General features: G+C 43.9%; 1 protein-coding gene across 10 annotated transcripts in view; it reads left to right on the forward strand.

Annotated features, from left to right (window-relative positions):
- The window catches only part of LMO7 (LIM domain 7), a 311711-nt gene that overhangs the window by 206418 nt on the left and 84313 nt on the right, over positions 1–20980 (forward strand). For all 10 annotated transcript variants that reach the window (XM_063952955.1, XM_063952957.1, XM_063952951.1 and 7 more), the window contains exons 7-9: positions 764–877; positions 5881–6073; positions 20565–20817. In XM_063952955.1, coding sequence (XP_063809025.1) covers positions 764–877; positions 5881–6073; positions 20565–20817 — 560 coding nt within the window. The remainder of the gene's footprint in view (positions 1–763; positions 878–5880; positions 6074–20564; positions 20818–20980) is intronic.

Raw genomic sequence — 20980 nt, forward strand, 5'->3', positions numbered from 1 at the left:
TGTTACATTTAGCAGTATATGTAAGGAAAACCAAATCCATTGTGGTTAGTGTCACAGCCCAGCGTCCCTAGAACACTATGAGCGTTTTTTGTGGCATCTGTGATACATACAAGATAAAAGAAAATGTACAGAAAAGTACAGTACACTACTGTCACATTGGGCGTTTTGCTCTGTATGACTTATAGACACTAGGGGGTAAATTTACTAAGATGGGAGTTCTATTTAATATGGGATGTTGCCTACAGCAACCAATCAGATTCCAGGTATTATCTTCTAGAAGGTGCTAGATAAATGAGAAGTAAAATCTGATTGGTTGCTATGGGCAACATCCATCTTAAACAGAACTCCCATCTTAGTAAATTTACCCCTAGGTATATGAGGACACTTCTGTGTGTGCACCTCTGTGTGCCTCTTTATAGGTCTGTAAATATATATATATATATATATATATATATATATATATATATGGGAGGGTCGCTTAGAGACTTCCTAGGCCCAGTATTACTTATCCATATGTATGCATTTTCTTATGCATTGAGTGAGGAACCTGAAAATGATACACTTGGCATAGGTGCTTGTTTACTAGAGCTACAGTATAACAAAAGGGAAAGAAATAAGGGCAGGATACGTATTCCGCCAATTGTTTTTCCTTAGTTTTCCCCATACTTTTTAAGCACATCTACGCTTTTAGCATTAAAATTAAAGTCATAGCATGTTGTGCATGCAGATTATAAAATTGTAAAAATTATTTTTTTAACCTTAGGTTTTGATCACCTTATATTGGCTTGGGAGAAAAGCGCACAGTTTGGCGTATTATAATGGTCCACAACTTAACTTGAAGTCATTTGAAGGCTTGCTAGGGCAAACACTGACCAAGGTAAGAATGTACAATGGATGTATTTACAAAGTACTGCATGTCACATTACATGACTGACCGCTAACAATGCCTTGATAAGAGGCGCTCACATTAAGCCACATTCCTACATAGAAGAATGTTGTAATGTATTATTAAGGTTTCTAAGAAGCATATCTTGACAACTGTCCATTGTTATTAAAGAGGTTATACAGTATATGGATGTGTAGCTGTGGGGTTGGGTTCGATTTGCAGATGCTTGGGATGCCAGCAGTCAGAATACCGACTGCGGTATCCCGATGGTACTTACTTCCCCATTGGCCCCCTAACCTTCCTCCCGCAGCCTAAACCTAACCCCCGCCCCCCTGGGGCTTACCTCTCTGGCAGCCCGATGCCTGCTCATTAAGCATCCCGGCTGTCGGGATTCTGGCGCAGGGGTGATGAACCTATTCAGGATGCCAGTGTTGGTATTCCAAATATTGTTTGTATTATGATTGTAGGAATCCTGACCGGATCCTGTAGATGTCTGTGTATAGTCTACACATACATGTGTTCCTCTGCAGTAAATGTATTACCAGGCTCTGATCGTGCTGGTAATTCTCTCCCTGTATCGCCTCTTTACCAAGGTGAAGCAGGGAGCAATAGCAACAAGCTGTATCATCATCTTGTTTGCCGAAGTGGGGGAGTGAAAACTCCCCCACTCCGGCGTTCCCTGTCAGCCCCTCACAGCGCATCAGTCTACTGCTGAAGCGGTGTGTCCCCTCTCCCGGCTGGCTCTGGTGCTCATGCGTGAGATCTCACTACTATCCAGAGCTGGCAGCCACTTAAGAGTGGCAGTGTATGGGGCAATGACACCTGCATGTTTCGGAGCGGTCAGTGCCACTGACCGTTCTTATATTGCCCTGCACATCGGCGCACTCTCTTGCTCCTGTCACCTTGCTCATACCGCTGCTGTAATACATGGGGAAGAATCTGTATCCGTGCACATTACATGTGCTGATACCACTTCTTTCCTTTTAACAGAGGATAATGCATTTAACCCTCTGCCTCCAGTCTTCCCCCTCAGTTTCTCTAACCCTGTCTGTTCACCCACTTTGTGCATACAGGCTTATTGATTGCTGTTTCCTCCCTAGTCAGCCTGCCTTGTGTGGCCCATCATTGCTTACTTGTCAGGTCTCAGGGGATCATTCCGAGTTGAATGTAGCTGTGCTAAATTTAGCACCGCTACGATCATCTTCCCTGACATGCGGGGGGACGCCCAGCACAGGGCTAGTCCGCCCCGCATGTCAGTCTGCCCCCCCCCCCCCCCCGCAGAAGTGCAAAAGCATCGCACAGCGGTGATCCCTTTGCACTTCCAGTGTAGCTCACGGCCAGCGCAGCTTTAGCGTGCTGGCCGGGAGCTACTCATCGCTCCACGGCCTGCAGCAGCTGCGTGTGTCGTCACGCAGCCGCTGCGGCCCGCCCCCCGTTCGGTCCGGCCACGCCTGTGTTACCGGACTGCACCCACGAAACGGTGGCCAAATGCCGCCATTCCGCCCCCTCCCGCTCAGCGATTGCCTCTGCCTGTCAATCAGTCAGAGGCGATCGCATCCCTGCCACGGCCTTCGGCCATCTGGCAAGCAGCGGCGCACTACGGCGCATGCGCAGTAGGGACCAGTTTGCTCTGCTGCGTTAAAAAGCAGCGAGCGAACGGGTTCAGAATGAGCCCCTCAGTGAGCCTCTCCATCCTACCCCTCCACCCTCCCTGGTACCCTGGTATCCATTGCAGTTTTGCAATATCGAAGTAGTTTTGTTGTCATTGATACTGTGTGGTGGCATTTAAATAAAAGTTAAAGATAAAATAAAGAAAAGAAAAGAAAGAAAAAAATAAAATAAATAAATATATGTGTGTGTGTGTGTGTGTATATATATATATATATATATATATATATATATATATGCTCAACGGTATCCTTATTTTGTGCCTGAATAAAAGCAGCACTGCGGTAGAAATCTCTGTTGGCAAATCTCAATTACACATAGAATAAAAACACAATTCCCAAGTGTGCTGTATTAGTTGTATTTACATAGATTCTTCCAAGGAAACCCAATTGGATGTACACTGTACACTGGAGAATATTAATTCCTGGGCTCCTAAAACAGATACTCCCTTTTGAGCTCACACCTTGTTAAGGGGTTATCTTCACAGACTGGGTTTATAGCTCATGGCTGACAGACCCAACTCGTTTCGTCTACACGACTTCATCAGGGTAACAGTATTGAAAGTAGGAACAGAAAAGTTCTAAAAAATCTGTTTATAAAAGGTCATACGATAACCTTGAGAATTAAAGAATTAATCTCATATATGACTTAAAAATAGCTTGTATTAAAGCTCATCTCAGAAGTGATAATACCCATAAACTGGTGTCCTTCAAACCACCTGGATATATTATACAGCTTTTATATTCATAAATGGTTTTATTCAGACTTGATGGAAAATGTATACATCACAACAAAATAGCTGGTTATATAAAAATAATGGACATTAAAACTTCCAGTAAAATACACAATTGGATCTAGATAGCTTTAGCAGCACACGTACATGTGGAAGTTTCATTCTGAAACTTCCACATGTATGGGTGCTGCTAAATTAAAGTACCCGCCACTCTCCTTTGTAATCCTGGCTAGCCTCCGCCCCCGCCAGTAACAGAGAAATTAACAAACCTGGCAGGGCTGCTCGTCCTCTCCAGCACTTTCTAGCTCCGCCTGCCATGTACAGGACTGCGCTGGCCGGTCAGTGAACTGCAGGCTACTGTGTCCAGGTGTGGCTGGATGGAGCCTGATAAATAGGAGCCGAGTCGGTTGATGTAGTGGGGCCATTGTAATTGAGAGGAAAGGGTATCGTGGCCCCTCCGCCCCCTCTGGTCAGACTGCGTTACTTGGGGATAGGAGGGCGGTGGGTGAGTAGGCGGTACCAGATACTTATGACACAGCCTCCCCTGACTGCACGTCCCTGATAGGTATCTATCTATCTACATATATTTATTTATGACGTCTACATACATAGAAATATGTGATGTCCTTGAAACCCAGGTAAAACTTGAATTTACTTTCTGTATGTCATTTGGTTAGAACAGGAAGTACGCTCTCTGTGTTATGTGAGAAGGGAGTGGCTGTATCGGCTTTATTAGTGTCAAAGTCCACTTCTTCTTGACATACTGTACATACCCTTTGCCGTTTGGAATGTAGGCAGCAATTCATGCTTTGTAATAAGCCTTTTTAATATTGTAAATCATATTAATCTTCAAAATAGAGGGGTAAATGTATTATCCTCTGTTAAAGGGAGAGAAGTGCTATCAGCGCATGTTATTTGCACGGATACAGATTCTCCCCTATGTGTTACAACGGTGGTGTGAGCAAGTTGTCAAGGGATTTTTGAGGAATTTGATTGCATTGTGGTTTGACAGTCCTTTGGTGTTATTAAATTCATAAAGTTCTACAAATATATGTAGAAGCATTAAACTGATAGACATTTTCTAAAGCAATTGTGATGTCCATGGCAGCAGTGAGCTGACTGGGTGCTGGGAGGCTTGGCCTGCTATGCAAGAGGGGTGTGGTATGAGTTGCCGGCGGCCGGGTTCCCGACGACCAGCATACCGGCGCCAGGATCCCAACCGCCGACTTGCCGACAGCGAGGTGAGCGCAAATGAGCCCCTTGCGGGCTCGCTGCGCTCGCAATGCTGCGGGCACGGTATTCTTTCTCCAGAGGGGTTGTGGACCCCCAAGAGGGAGAAAAGGTGTTGGTATGCCGGCTGTCGGAATTCCGGCACCGGTATACTGTGCGCCGGGGTCCCAACAACCGGTATACTGAATACCACCCTGACAAGGCACAGACCCTTGATAAATGTAACTTATTATAAATGTACAGTGTAACCATCATCTATATTTTATTTTGACTTTTATATTATGTGATATAATGTGTGCGCGCTCTGATGAAAATAGAAATGTTATAAAACAAAAAAAAAACAATGAAAAAAGAGTCAAGGTTTGTAATAGGTGTGCCAATTCCAGTATAGGAAAGATTGAGTTATATTTAGAAACTTCTTTACAGTCTAAGGTTGGGTAACGTGTTTGCAGATGTCTGCGCTCATGCATTCCTAATTAATTACACATTCAGTTTTATTTCTACCCTACGTACTTTCAATAAATGAGTCAATGGAGAATGGACCTTGGGACGGAAAAAACATAGCATGACCATATTAGTTTTGTTGAGGACAGCCATTTATAGAACTGTTATTAATTTGTTAGACTGCAACCTACTTGGCACTGTCATGCAGTAGGCTAAATAGAGCAAACCGTACATGTTAGATGCAGATCTAAAAACAACAGATAGGGCTCTTCTCCTGAGAGTGACTTTTATCTAGTGACAAAAAGACTGGGACAAGGGGAATGAGTGTAACTGAGATTGGGACAATAGGGAGATTGTGCCAGTGTGAGTAGTATAGGTTGGAGCTGGGGTGTAGCGTGGGTGGAGCTTGTGCTGTAGGCTCTGTTCATTTATATTTGCCTAACACAGCTAGCTGTGATCTCTGGAGACCATTTCCCCATCCCAGTAGATATATGATCTGGTGGTGTAATGATTTCAGGAGAAGTCCTGTAGGTGGGAGCAAGAGATAAATAGTAAAATAGGTCAGAGAGAGTTATAAGATAATGTGTTTGACAGTATTTAAAGATTACATTTTAGATCTTTCTTTCTTTTTCTTTTTTTTGTAAGTCGACACATGCATAGTCGTAGAGAGAGTCCTAACTTTGCATGCTGCGCCTGACATTTTATGCAGAACAAATTCTTATACCGTAGGCATTTGAAGTGTTTTTCTTTAGAATGGAAAGATGATGTCGGATTGCATCTGAAGCAACATTGATTCTTATAAATTCCTAAGCAGAGTCCACAGTGATGTAGATTTAGACGAGTCCCACCAGTTACAGTATATGGACGTGCATGTTTTGTTCTATAATCAGATGTATTTATATCCCATTGCAAATTGCAGGCGCTAGAGGAGTCTGGTAACTTGAAGAGAAGTGGCAGAGATAGTGGTTGTGGTGATCTGTGGTACAGCGAGAGAGGGGAAAATCTCATTCCTGCTCATAAAAGAGACGATTCCTGGGATAGTTTGGACTCATTCGGTTCCCGGTCTTATACAAGCTTTTCCTCTGAAGCAACTCTTAAAGGAAGCAGTGAGGGTAAATTTTTCAGCATATCATTTTACTTACAAACCTGTTTTTAAAAAAGTTTGTTTTTAATACTAGTTTTTAAATATCCCTCTAGTTTAGCATTTGCTCTGGAAGGGTGGACTTGGGTAGGAGAGCCAGCTGGGTAGGTTGGCTTGTGAAGCATTTTAGCAATACAATAAATGTTTATTTTGTTTTCATGTTTAAAATCTTCTTTACTGCTTCTGAATAACTCATCCCAGTAGTGCATTTTGTCTTTTGTTTATCATGTTCCTCCATTTACACTGGAGAATGTCTTTCTTCCAGCTGAACATACTGTGATGCTAGATGTCCATGCACTTCCATATCCCATGTAGACATTGACATTTAAGTTAAAAAAAAAAAAAGAAAAATATGAGGATATACATAGAACATAAATTATCTGTAGAAGCCTTAGATACAATATTTTATTCTATGTATTTTTTTTTTATGCCTTACTAATGTCATCAAGGTATATTCAGAAATGTTATTTTTACCTTGGCATGAGTATGACAACGGCTATAATTTGTTGTTCTGTATACCATATCTGCCTGTTGGCTTACCATTCCCCTAATGGAACTGTTAATGTTCAAGCCTGTCGCTAATGAAACAAATAAATAAAATCTGCAGAGCACTTAAATTAATTGAATCAACATCATCTTCACAAGCAAATAAAAATCAAAAAATTGCGTTTAACCTATAAAGAATGTGTTATTGCTACTTTTATCTGAGTTACCCTTTTCTGTATTACTCCCAATAGTCCAGTGTTTAAGTTGCTACTATCGTGATTTATTAGTCACAAAAAACGTCTTACCTATGAGGGCATGTTTATCTTGAATAAATTCTGTATTTCTCTTACGTCCTAGAGGATGCTGGGGTCCACATTAGTACCATGGGGTATAGACTGGTCCACCAGGAGCCATTGGCACTTTAAGAGTTTGAGAGTGTGGGCTGGCTCCTCCCTCTATGCCCCTCCTACCAGACTCAGTTTAGAAAATGTGCCTGGAGGAGCCGGTCACAGCTAGGGGAGCTCCATAGGACTTTCTTTAGTTTTTTTATTTTAAAAGAGTTTAGGCACAGGGCAGGGAGGCTGCTGGAAACAGCCTCCCTGCTTTGTGGGACTAAGGGGGGGGGGGGGGGGGGGGTAGTGTCCGCCCTAAGGAGTCTGAGCCACGATCTCCGCTGACAGGACACTGAGCTCCTGAGGGGACAGATCAATCGCCGCCACAGAGGATTGCTCACCCCAGCAGCATGCCGCCAACCCTCTTACAGAGCCAGAAGACTTCATTGGCGAGTGAGTCACCGGCCCCCTGGCAAGCGGGGAGCCGGTGTGAAGATGGCGGCAACAGGGTGGGGAGCGCAGTACTGACTGCGCTCCGGGGCTCAGCGGTACATGGTGCGGCACTATGAGGGGTGCCCTGAGCCAGCGCCTACACCCTAAACTGGTCACACAGCCTGTCGGGGACCTCGGATCACCGCCAGCAATATACCTTAGGCCAGTATAAATTCAAACAAGAGCGGGAGCCAGCACCAGAAAAGGGGGCGGGGCTTCTCAGAGCAGACCCAGCAGCGTTCATTGCCATCTTTCCTGCATGCAGAGCCGCTGACAGGGGAGAGCTGTCCCTCCACTTCAACTCCAGCTATCTGTACGGTACCAGGGGGTTGTAGAAGGGGGGTGAGGCGGTGTAATAGACTGTGTAACCTATTAAGGTACACAGCTGGCACTGGTAAAGGGTGTCCTTTATCTTTGGAAGCGCTGTGTGTGAGTTGGCTCCAAACTCTGTCTCTCTCTTGGCATACTTAGGGGGGGAAACTCTGTCTGCATTTCCCTGTGTGTGTGTGTGCTTGTTTGCTCACAAAAAGAACCATGTCTAGGGACTCTGTCATATGCTGCAGAGGATATGTCCTCTCAGGATGATCCCGTTCCATGTAATCAGGATTGCACTGTTGTAGCACAGATTCCTATAAGAGAACTGGAGTGGTTATCCTCTATTAAAAGTATGATTTCTCAGATTTCTTCTAGGGTAGCACAAAATGAAACTGCAACTCAGGTTTTGCAGAACTCTATGGCTGTTTGGTCCGGGTCGGCACCTTCAGGGGCCCCTGGCACTCACTCTCAAAAACGTGCTCTTGCCCAGATTATGCAGGACGACACGGATACCGACTCTGACATGGTAGACGGTGATGGGGATGTGCTGAGGGGGGCGGCATCTCTTGCAAAAGAGGTGCAGTTGATGATTGAAGCCATTAGAGATGTATTAAATATTGCCGAAGCAATACCGGAGCAGGTTCAGGAGGCTTACTTCACGGATAAGAATGCCTTGCTAACCTTTCCTGCGTCAAGAGTTAAATGCTATATTTGAAAAATCTTTGGAAAATCCAGACAAAAAATTCCAGATCCCAAAAAAGGTTCTGGTTGCATTCCCCTTCCCTGAGGAGGATAGGAAAAAATGGGAAAACACACCCATAGTTGACGCATCTGTGTCCAGACTGTCAAAGAAGGTGGTTATACCTGTCCCGGGATCTGCCGCGTTAAAAGAACCGGCTGATCGCAAGATTGACACTACGCTCAAGTTCATAAACACGGCACCGGCGGCGATATTACGGCCCACCATTGCCTGTGCATGGATTTCTAAGGCTATAGTAAAGAGGACTGGCACTTTACTTGAGGAATTAGATACAATGGATAAAAATGATGTTGAATTGTTCTTGCGTAACATACAGGATTCTGCGGGATTTACGGTGGAATCCATGAAAGACCTGGGTTCGATGGCTGCAGGGATTTCTTCCATGTCTGTCTCAGCTCGTAGAAGACTCTGGCTGCGCCAATGGTCTGCCGACACGGAATCCAGGAGAGGTGTGGAGAACCTACCCTACACAGGTCAGGCTCTTTTTGGGGAAGCGATAGATGCGTGGATTTCCACGGCAACTGCGGGTAAGTCACCTTTTCTTCCTTCAGCTGCGCCTGCTACGAAGAAACCTTTTTCTTCAGCTATGTCACAGTCCTTTTGGACGCCTAAAACAAGAAGGAACAAGCAGCCCAACACCTTCTTTAGAGGAGGTTGGGCAAAATCCAAAAAACCTGCTACTGCAGGCTCCCAAAACCAGAGGCCTTCTGGTACATCAAAACCCTCCGCAGGACGGTGGACCGCACGTCCTGGAGGAAGGACCGGTGAGGGCGAGGCTAAAAAGGTTCAGCCACATTTGGGTGGCGTCCAGCCTGGACCCCTGGGTGCAGGATATTGTGTCCCAGGGGTACAGGTTGGAGTTTCAAGACCTCCCGCCTCACCGATTCTTCAAATCAGGCTTACCAGCTTTGCTGGCAGACAGGGCTATTTTACAGGAAGCCATCCAAAAATTGGTAGGGTCACAAGTTATTGTCCCAGTTCCACCTCATATGCAAAACGAGCGTTATTATTCTAACCTTTTTGTGGTATCGAAACCGGATGGTTCGGTCAGGCCAATTTTGAGTTTGAAATCGTTCAAATTCAAAATGGAATCTCTGAGAGCGGTGATCTCAGGTCTGGAGGAGGGAGAGTTCATGGTTTCCCTGAATATCAAGGATGCGTGCCTCCACATTCCAATTTGGCAGCCCCATCAGGCTCATCTCCGATTCGTACTGTTAGATAGTCCATTTCAGTTCCAGGCACTGCCATTCGGTCTCTCCACGTCACCGAGGGTGTTCACCAAGGTGATGGCAGAGATGATGGTTCTCCTGCGCAGGCAGGGTGTGAACATAATTCCGTATTTGGGCGATCTGCTGATAAAGGCAGTGTCCAGGGAGAGGTTGTTACAGTCCATTGCTCTGACGACTCGACTGCTCAGAAATCACGGTTGGATCCTGAACCTTCCAAAATCACATTTGGAGCCGACAAGGAGATAGTCTTTCCTGGGGATGATCCTCGACACGTAAGTGCAGAGGGTGTTTCTTCCACTGGAGAAAGCATTGGTGATACAATCTATGGTCCTGGATGTCTTGAAGCCTGCCCGGGTATCCGTTCATAGGTGCATTTGCCTTCTGGGGAAGATGGTTGCCTCCTACGAGGCTCTACAGCAGGCATTCCCAACCGTGGTCCTCAAGGCACACCAACAGTGCAGGTTTTAGTGATATCCAGGCTTCAGCACAGATGGTTAAATAAAAATAACTGAGCTACTAATTAAGTCACCTGTGTTCAAGCCTGGATATCACTAATACCAGGACTGTTAGTGTGCCTTGAGGACCGTGGTTGGGAAACACTGCTCTACAGTATGGAAGATTTCATGCTCGACCCTTCCAGCTGGATCTCCTAGACAAAGAAGAAAACATACACAGATGGCAGCGCTACTGATGAAGTGATTGGATTTGAACAATGTTAAAAAGTGTAACAATTTATTATAATAGAATCAATAAAACCACTAAAAATGGCAATTTCTCTCCTCAAAATAATGATAAAAATGTATACACCACATTCAATTGAATTCTCTGTATATCCGATTAAATCTAAAGGTTCTAATATCGAAAGATTTTATAAAACAACTCTCAGTGACTTTAAGAATCTGTGTTCTAATATTTCAGCCAACAAAAAGAGACCCACAAATTTGTCTAGGTGAGAGAAGATCTTACAAGTAACACAGCCCTAGTAATCAAAGAGGCAGATAAAGGGGGAGGGCTAGTTATACAAAATAGAGCTGATTACATTTTGGAAGCTAGACGTCAATTAGATGACCCCTCCTTTTATAGGAAACTGGAAGGGGATCCCACTCAGATATTTAGAATTTAATTATTTGAACTTTTGGATACAGCACGGATGAAGGGAGTCATTTCCAAACAGGAATCTCAGTTTTTGTATGTAGAACACCCTGTAGTTCCGATTTATTATCATCTCCCTAAAGGCCCGTACACACTGGTATATATATCGGCCGTTCTCCTGAACGGCCGATATATCGCGGGACCGTCGGCCAGTGTGTACGGCCGATACTTCTGTGAACTCCGTCGTTCACAGACGTATCGCGTCGGCCGCGCAGCACAGCCGACGGCCAATATATCTACCGATATATTGGCGCGTCGCTGTGTGTACGGTCGGCCGACCGCCCGTACACATGCTGCGGCGGCCGGCGGTGATTGACAGGTGAACTGGGCGGGCATGTGTACACGCCCGCCCAGTTCATGACGTCAGTCCCCGACGGATCGAGCAGTGTGTATGCTGAACACACTGCTCGATCCGTCCATAGATATATCTGCAGATCAATTGATCTGCAGATATATCTGTTAGTGTGTACCCACCTTAAGATACACAAATCTCTCACTTCACCTCCTGGGCGTCCTATTATTTCCGGTATAGGTTCCCTCACATCCAATCTTTCTTTTTATGTTGATTCTTATTTACAGCCACGAGTATCCACTCTCAGATCACACGTCAAAGACACTATGCACTTTCTCAAACTCATTGATTGATTAAAATGGAAAGATTCGTATAATTTTCTGACTCTTGATGTTAAGAGCTTTTATTCAAATATACCACATTATCTAGGTATACAAAGTATAGCAAACCGTTTGCATCTTGACGATGACTTGACAGAGGATCACCGCCTATTTTTATTGGATTCTTTATCTTTCATTTTACGTCACAATCACTTTATTTTATTGGACACACATTATTTACAAATTATGGGGACCAGGTTCACGCCGAGTTATGCGAACCTCTATATGGGGGAGGTGGAGGACGCCCTCATTTGGGGGGGGGGCAACTTCGGCGCGAACCTGGTCCTCTACGGGCGCTATATTGATGATTTATTTATTATTTGGGATGGGGATTTTCAATCAGCACTTCACTTAATAGATCACCTCAATCACAATTCTTTTAATTTACAGTTCACTTATTCTTTTCACCCTTCTCAGATTCACTTTTTGGATTTGACTCTAACAGTGCAAAATAATATCATTATCACTACGAATTATACAAAAGAAGTGGGCTCTAATATGTATTTACATTTTAAAAGCGCTCACTACCCACCGTGGAAACAAAATATTCAGAAAAAGGGCAATTAATTCGCCTTCGGAGAAACTGCACAGAGAAAAAAGATTTTGAAAAACAAGCGATACCAATGCTGGATTCTTTTGAACAGAGGGGCTACCCGACCACGAATCTTCAGTCAGCCCTCAAAGAAGTACTTACTATAGATAGGGAAGACCTATTAGTTCCAAAAATAAAATCTTCTAAGCAGCTAAACAGTCAAGTTGCGTTTATATCCACTTATAACGATCAATGTTCAGAAATTAAACGAATTAAAAAGAACTATAATATTCTTAAACAGGATCACTTATTGATAAAAGATCTACCATCTAAACCCCGTTTTATTTTTCAAAAGAATTTGGGGTATATGCAATTCCGGGCGAATTGCAGCACTTTTTCGCCCGTTTTTAAATTCGACACAATTCGACCGTCGAATTCCGGCAGGTGGGTGCCGGAATTCGACATATTAAATAAAAAAACGAATTCGACAGTCCCGCTGTCTAAAAACGGCCGATTTGACGGATTTTGATTAGATTTTTAAAAATGTTGAAAAAACGGTAAAAAAACCCGAAAAAAAATTGCGTGGGGTCCCCCCTCCTAAGCATAACCAGCCTCGGGCTCTTTGAGCCGGTCCTGGTTGCCAAAATACGGGGGGAAAAAATGACAGGGGATCCCTGTATTTTAACAACCAGCACCGGGCTCTGCGCCTGGTCCTGGTGCAAAAAATACGGGGGACAAAGAGTAGGGGTCCCCCGTATTTTTTGTACCAGCACCAGGCTCCACTAGCTGGACAGATAATGCCACAGCCGGGGGTCACTTTTATACAGCGCCCTGCGGCCGTGGCATTAAATACCCAACTAGTCACCCCTGGCCGGGGTACCCTGGAGGAGTGGGGACCCCTTCAATCAAGGGTTCCCCCCCCAGCCACCCAAGGGCCAGGGGTGAAGCCCGAGGCTGTCCCCCCCCATCCAAGGGCTGCGGATGGGGGCTGATAGCCTTGTTAAAAATGTAAGAATATTGGTTTTTTGCAGAAGAACTACAAGTCCCAGCAAGCCTCTCCTGCAAGCCGGTACTTGGAGAACCACAAGTACCAGCATGCGGGGGGGGGGGGGGGAAGCGGGCCCGCTGGTACCTGTAGTTCTACTGCAAAAAAATACCCAAATAAAAACAGGACACAGACACAGAGAAAGTTTAACTTTATTGCATACATGCCGACACACATACTTACCTATGTTGACACGCCGACTCTGGCCACGTCTCCAATGTCGACGTCCGGGGTACCTGAAAATAAAATTATACTCACCTGATCCAGTGTCCAGTTTTTTTATTGTAATCCACGTACTTGGCAAAACAAAAAAACGCATTTACCCGAACCAGACGGACTGAAAGGGGTCCCATGTTTACACATAGGACCCCTTTCCCCGAATGCCGAGACCCCCCGTGACTACTGTCACAGAAGGTCCTTTCTGCCAATCAGGAAGCGCCACTTCGTGGCACTCTCCTGATTGGCTTTGCGCGTCTGAGCTGGCAGACAGCGCATCGCACAGCTCCATCCATTAGTTTCAATGGTGGGAACTTTGCGGTCAGCGGTGGGGTTACCCGCGGTCAACCGCTGACCACGGGTGACCTCACCGCTGACCGCAAAGTTCCCACCATTGAAGATAATGGAGGGGGCTGTGCGATGCGTGTCTGACAGCTCCGACGCGCATACAGCCAATCAGTAGAGTGCCACGAAGTGGCGCTTCATGATTGTCAGAAGGGACCTTCTGTGACAGGAGTCACGGGGGGGTCTCTGCATTCGGGGAAAGGGGTCCCATGTGTAAACATGGGATGGGGGGGACAGCCTCGGGCTTCACCCCTGGCCCTTGGGTGGCTGGGGGGGGGACCCCTTGATTGAAGGGGTCCCCACTCCTCCAGGGTACCCCGGCCAGGGGTGACTAGTTGGGTATTTAATGCCACGGCCGCAGGGCGCTGTATAAAAGTGACCCCCGGCTGTGGCATTATCTGTCCAGCTAGTGGAGCCGGTGCTGGTACAAAAAATATGGGGGACCCCTACTCTTTTTTGTCCCCCGTCTTTTTTGCACCAGGACCAGGCGCAGAGCCCGGTGCTGGTTGTTAAAATACGGGGGATACCCTGTCATTTTTTTCCCCGTATTTTGGCAACCAGGACTGGCTCAAAGAGCCCGAGGCTGGTTATGCTTAGGAGGGGGGACCCCACGCAAAAAATTTTCGGGTTTTTACCCCATTCCATTAAAAAATATATATATATATGTATATATATGTGTATGTATGTATGTATGTATGTATGTATGTATGTATGTATGTGTGTATATATATATATATATATATATATATATATATATATATTTATTTATTTTTTAATTTTTTTAAAAAATATATAAATAATACTTGTGCCTCCTAAATAGACAAACCAAGTACCTAATCCCTTCTAAAATAAATAGATATGCTATTACTAATAAAAAAAAACACAAAAAACAAACATGTTTTTAAAAATGTTTATTAGATTCCGCCGGCAAAGTGTGGCGGATTGAAAATGACAAATTTACTGTCTAAAAGCACTGTTGTCGAATTTACAATCTTCAATTGAATATACTTTTGTCGAAATGCCGCATTTGTACCATTGCAGAAATGTCGAATTTGACAAATGTCGAATTTCAAAGTCGAATTTGGAATGGCCGTTTTTTTGACGAAAAGTACTGTATTGCATTGTCGAATTTTTTTTTTTGGGCGAATATGTCCCATTTTTCGACATTTTCGGGAATTCGACCGCAATTGCTTATACCCCTTTATCTCTAAAAAACATATTAGCCCCCAGTTTTCTTAAAAATGAAGATAAAATTGTACAACGCGAAGTCAGTCTTTCTTGGTTTCCTCCTAAACCAAAAGGATACTTTAAATGTGGGGGAAACAAATGTATCACATGTAATCATGTACAGGAAACAAAATCAAAAATCAATAATAGCCACCAGAATTTTTGGGACATAAAAAGTTTCATTAACTGCAACAGTACCTACGTTATTTATATATTAATTTGCAGTTGCAATCCAAAATATGTGGGTCGAACGACTAGAAAACTACGGGTTAGATTCCTAGAACATCGAAGGAATATTTTAAATCATATCTCGACACATAGTGTATCGAAGCTTTTTTTTGACTATCATAATGGGGACCCATGAAGCTTAAAAGTAATAGGAGTAGAACATATACCAGCCACAAGTAGAGGTGGAGACCGTTTTAAGAAGCTTTGCAAACAAGAAATTTACTGGATGCACAAAGTAGGTTCTATCTACTCTGAAGGGTTGAATGAAGCTGTAGGACTAAATGTACTTTTATAATATATATATATATATATATATATATATATATATATATATATATTGGATCTACTTCCCATTATTCTTTTTATTGTTCCTATTAACTAATAAGATATATGATAGTGTAGTATTTTCTATAAAATATTGCATTGGTATGTGGGATTTATAATATTGTCACATGACTAGAAGATCTAAGTCACGTGACACCTCACAACTTATGTAATATTTATTTTTGTTTTCTACTAGGTCCTTTTATATATGCAATTAATTGAACGGCTTATTTTGATAAGTGACGTGGAATTTATAATGTCCCCTTGAGTGAAGTTTACCACTGTGAAGTATCGAACTTTCCCCTTCAAAACTAGGACCCTTTCTCTCTGTTCCTTTCTCCTTCAGAAGAGGTACATCTCCTGGTCATAAACTAGCGATGGGGCACGTGACCCAGTCATGTGATCATCGCTGTTCATGCAACCAGGAAACAAATACTAGCCAATAGTTTATGATATTAGCGGTCATGTGACCACGACCGAAAAAGTTCTTTTCACTTAATGAACTAATTTCTTCTTCCTTTCCGAGTTATCTTTTTTGATATTCAATGGAACTGCCAAAGTTATGTGACAGCTTATAAAATAAGTGATAATCACTTATATTTTTCTGCATTAGACTCATAAATATATAATTATTTGAATAATTTATTTTTTCAAAGTAACATACCTGTACGATGTGTAACTTTGTAGTATCCCCTTAAAATTGGGACTGAGACTTCCTCCCTCCTTTTTCTCTTCTCTAAGTGGCTCAACTCCTGGTCACGGACTAGCGCCGGGACACGTGACTTGGTCATGTGATCGGTGCAGGTCACGTGACCAGGAAATGGATATGAATTTCTGCACAGTGACATCAGTGGTCATGTGACCATGATCGAAATTTATGTGTTATGAATGACAGCTTCTCTGGTTGAATAGTAGGTTCACTTCATCTCCGCAACTTATATACGAAGATCCGTCCCTTTTACTCTCTTGAGCAATGTCTTTTCTGCCCGGTCGCGTGTCGGGGCCGAGTCATGTGACCCGGCCGCATGACCGGCGTGCGTCACGTGACCGGGAGGAAAGACAGAGTAAATAAGAAATGTGTTATCACTATTTGAGGTCATGTGATCGCTATTGACCAATCAATAGGTCGAGTTTCCATTGGTTGTATCCTCAGTCTATCAACTTATGTAACCAATTAGAGGCGTCTAACTTCTAGTCACCATGGCAACACATAATAAACAGTGTTACCTATTGGTTGAAAAACGTATTATACATGGTTTTCAATTTGATAGTGTGAACTAAATTAAGGTTTATATATACATTGGATTACAATATTACAATTCAAAAAGGTTTATGGAATGAATATACATAATAGGTCTGCCTCCGTTATTTTACAAATGTGTTTTAATCTTTATTTGAAGTGATTGGATTGATTACTAGCACAAGTGTCATTAATCCTCCTCATTAGTAAGGGTATTTAAACCCCACTCATATACTACATAGTATCCTTTGATAAAGCGGCAAAACTTCTTGGGGAGCAGCGAAACGCATCAGGACCCCCCTGCTATACACCACTTCTGCTCTACACCATTTCCATCTTGGTGACCATCTCTACGTGTCTGAACCAATCCCAGATCCACTACCAGCTTACTGTGCACTAATAAGAGGACATCTGCAGCAATTCACCATTTCTAATGAGGACATCACAAGTCTAACATGGACTCTCATGTATGGAAGCCTTTCCACCTCTAAATTGGTGACCGGTGAATATTTATAAACCGAACTGTGCTGATACAATATATCCTCTATGGACTGGTGGACTTACCTGGGCATATTATATTGGAACAGACACGTATTGGTCTAATGACATACAGAGAATTCAATTGAATGTGGTGTATACATTTTTATCATGTATTTTGAGGAGAGGAATTGCCATTTTTAGTGGTTTTATTGTTTCTATTATAATAAATTGTTACACTTTTTAACATTTTTCAAATCCAATCACTTCATCAGTAGCGCTGCTATCTGTATGTTTTCTTCTTTGTTTTCTCAGGAGTGACTCTCCTGTATTTACGGCAGCTGCTTGGTGCAGCGACTTTATAACAAGCGCCTATTCTTCTTGTTAAGGAGTTTTTTTGCTGGAACTCCTAGACAAATGGTCGGGATCTCATCTTCACATGCATCAGAGGATACGTCTCACAGAGGGCAAGGATTTCTCTCCTCTGGTGGCTGCAAATGCCTCACCTTCTGGAGGACCGCAGGTTCTGAATTCAGAACTGGATCCTTCTGACCACGGATGCAAGTCTCAGAGGTTGGGGAGCGGTCACCCAGGGGAAACCTTCCAAGGTAGATGGTCAATTCAGGAAGCCACTCTTCCAATAAACATTCTGGAATTAAGAGCCATGTACAACGGTCTTCTCGAAGAGGCTCATCTTCTACAAGTTCGGGCCATTCAAGTACAGTCGGACAATGTAACAACAGTAGCCTACATAAACCGACAGGGAGGATCAAAGCTGCAATGTCAGAGGTGACAAGAATCCTCCTCTGGGCAGAAAGGCACGCGTTGGCACTGTTAACGATCTTCCTACCAGGAGTGGACTTCCTCAGCAGACACTATCTCCATCCAGGAGAATGGGGCCTCCATCCGAAGGTGTTCGCAGACGTGACCAGTCGTTGGGGCGTGCCTCAAATAGACATGATGGCCTCACATCTCAACAAGAAACTTCGGAGGTACTGTTCCAGGTCGAGAGACCCTCAAGCAGTCTCTGTGGATGCCCTGGTAACTCCGTGGGTGTTCAAGTCAGTGTACGTGTTCCCTCCATTTCCACTCATTCCAAGAATTCTAAAGCTCATAAAGAGCACAAGGGTTCAGGCAATTCTCATTGCTCTGGACTGGCCAAGGTGAGCTTGGTACGCGGATCTTCTGGACCTACTGCTAGAAGAACCGTGGCCTCTTCCTCTTCGCGAGGACCTTCTGCAACAGGGTCCGTTCGCTTATCAGGACTTACCACAGCTACGTTTGACGGCATGGCGGTTGAATGCCAGATCTTAGCCCGAAAGGGTATTCCGAGCAAGGTTATTCCTACCCTAATACAGGCTAGGAAAGGGGTAACGTCTAAACCTTACCATCGTATTTTGAAAAAATGTGTCTTGGTGTGAATCCAAGAAATTTCCTACGGTGGAGTTTCAACTTGGACGTTTTCTCCTCTTCCTGCAAGCAGGTGTGGATATGGGTCTGCGTTTGGGATCCATAAAGGTCCAGATTTCGTCCTTATCCATTTCCTTCCAGAAACAACTGGCTGCCCTCCCTGAGGTTCAGACCTTTTTGAAAGGGGTTCTGCACATCCAGCCTCTCTTTGTGGTGCCGACAGCACCCTGGGATCTTAACGTGGTATTGCAGTTCCTGCAATCGAATTGGTTTGAGCCTTTACAGGAGGCTGAGGTTAAGTTTCTCACGTGGAAGGCTGTCACTTTCTTGGCCTTAGCTTTTGCTCGACGTGTGTCGGAATTGGGGGCTTTGTCCTGTAAAAGCCCCTATTTAATCTTCCATGAAGATAGAACGGAGCTCAGGACGCGTCAGCAGTTCCTTCCAAAGGTTGTGTCGGCTTTTCATATCAACCAACCTATTGTGGTGCCAGTGGCTACTGACTCCTCAGTGACATCAAAGTCCTTTGGATGTTGTGAGGGCTTTGAGAATCTATGTGAAGAGGACTGCTCGTCACAGAAAATCGGACTCTCTGTTTGTACTGTATGAGCCCAAGAAAATTGTGTGTCCTGCTTCAAAGCAGACGATTTCTCGCTGGATCAGGTTCACTATCCAGCATGCATATTCTACGGCAGGATTGCTGTGTCCGAAATCGGTTAAGTCCCACTCTACTCGTAAGGTGGGTTCTTCCTGGGCGGCTGCCCCGGGGTGTGTCTGCTTTACAGCTTTGCCGAGCGGCTACTTGGTCAGGGTCGAACACGTTTGCTAAGTTCTTCAAGTTCGATACTTTGGCCTCTGAAGACCTAAAGTTTGGTCAATCAGTTCTGCAGGAGCCTCCGCGCTCTCCCTCCTGTTCTGGGAGCTTTGGTACATCCCCATGGTACTAATGTGGACCCCAGCATCCTCTAGGACGCAAGATAAAATAGGATTTTAATTACCTAGCGGTAAATCCTTTTCTTGTAGTCCGTAGAGGATGCTGGGTGCCCACCCAGCGCTTCGTTATCCTGCAGTGGTTATCTGGTTCAGTGCGACTTTGTTTTTAGTTGCGTACTGCCTTGTTACTTGGTTATGTAATGTTTCAGCTGTTGCTAAGTTTCAAGCTAGTTAGCTTGGTTTGCCTTATATGTGTGAGCTGGTATGAATCTCGCCATGATCTGTGTTAATCCTTCTCTCGAAGATGTCCGTCTCCTCAGGCACAGTTTCTAGACTGAGTCAGGTAGGAGGGGCATAGAGGGAGGAGCCAGCCCACACACTCAAACTCTTAAAGTGCCAATGGCTCCTGGTGGACCCGTTTATACCCGATGGTACTAATGTGGACCCCAGCATCCTCTACGGACTACAAGAAAAGGATTTACCGGTAGGTAATTAAAATCCTATTTTTAGATGTTTTGCTACTACTCGGCTATATTTTGTGACAATTTTAGTCCTTTATACAGACTCCAACAAGCTGAAATTGTATATAAACTCAAAGGTCCATTAATAATTCTACTGGAGCAGGGTATTATTGCATTTATAACAAAATCCTTGCATGTAATTTCTGCACAAACTCCACACACTAATGTTGGGTAGACAGTACCCAATTTTCCTGCCAGGTGCCGCTTATCTAGTAAATGCAGTGGTCCGTCAAAGTGGATATAGGATCCGCACACACCCTTGCACACTGAGCTATTTCTTGCGTAGTGTGCACAGTCCTTTCCTTTCTTGTTTGGAATTTGGACAATGAGAATGATCTAGTGCTCCTGCATATACACCATCTAATTATCGTGACGATCAGCCATTATCTGGCTGATTTGTACCAGTAATGCCTGGAAATCAGGTAGTGTGTACCCAGCTTAGTGGCTACACATTATATAATTGTTTCCTATCTTTGTAATTTTGAATTTAGTTGCAGAGCAAACAGTAGTCTCCTCTGTTATTTTGCAGGTGGGGAAAGTGACACAGATTCTGAAGTGACGTACAAAATGCAGGATTCGGGCAAAAATGAAAAGTCTTATCGAAGGAGTTCTACGCTGGAGCCCAAACCAGCTGCTAATTTCAATCAGTTCCTCCCAAATAAACCGAAACAGATAAGTTACATGCCAGCACCCCTAAGGAAGAAACGTGTGGACAAGAACGAGGACAACAGGAGAAGCTGGGCGAGTCCGATTTACACTGAGTCTGATGGAACATTCTCAAGGTACAGTAGAATTGTTGATATACTAGTTTGCCATACAAACAAAGTTTTGTCTCCTTATTAAGTGTGCTGATTCTCAAGATAACATTTTGTTCAAATACATAATAAACTTGGCAATACAGTAATATATTAACATTTATTTATAGAATGCCAGCATTTCCATTGT

This window comes from Pseudophryne corroboree, chromosome 2 (assembly GCF_028390025.1).
Source record: "Pseudophryne corroboree isolate aPseCor3 chromosome 2, aPseCor3.hap2, whole genome shotgun sequence".
Lineage (NCBI taxonomy): Eukaryota > Metazoa > Chordata > Amphibia > Anura > Myobatrachidae > Pseudophryne > Pseudophryne corroboree.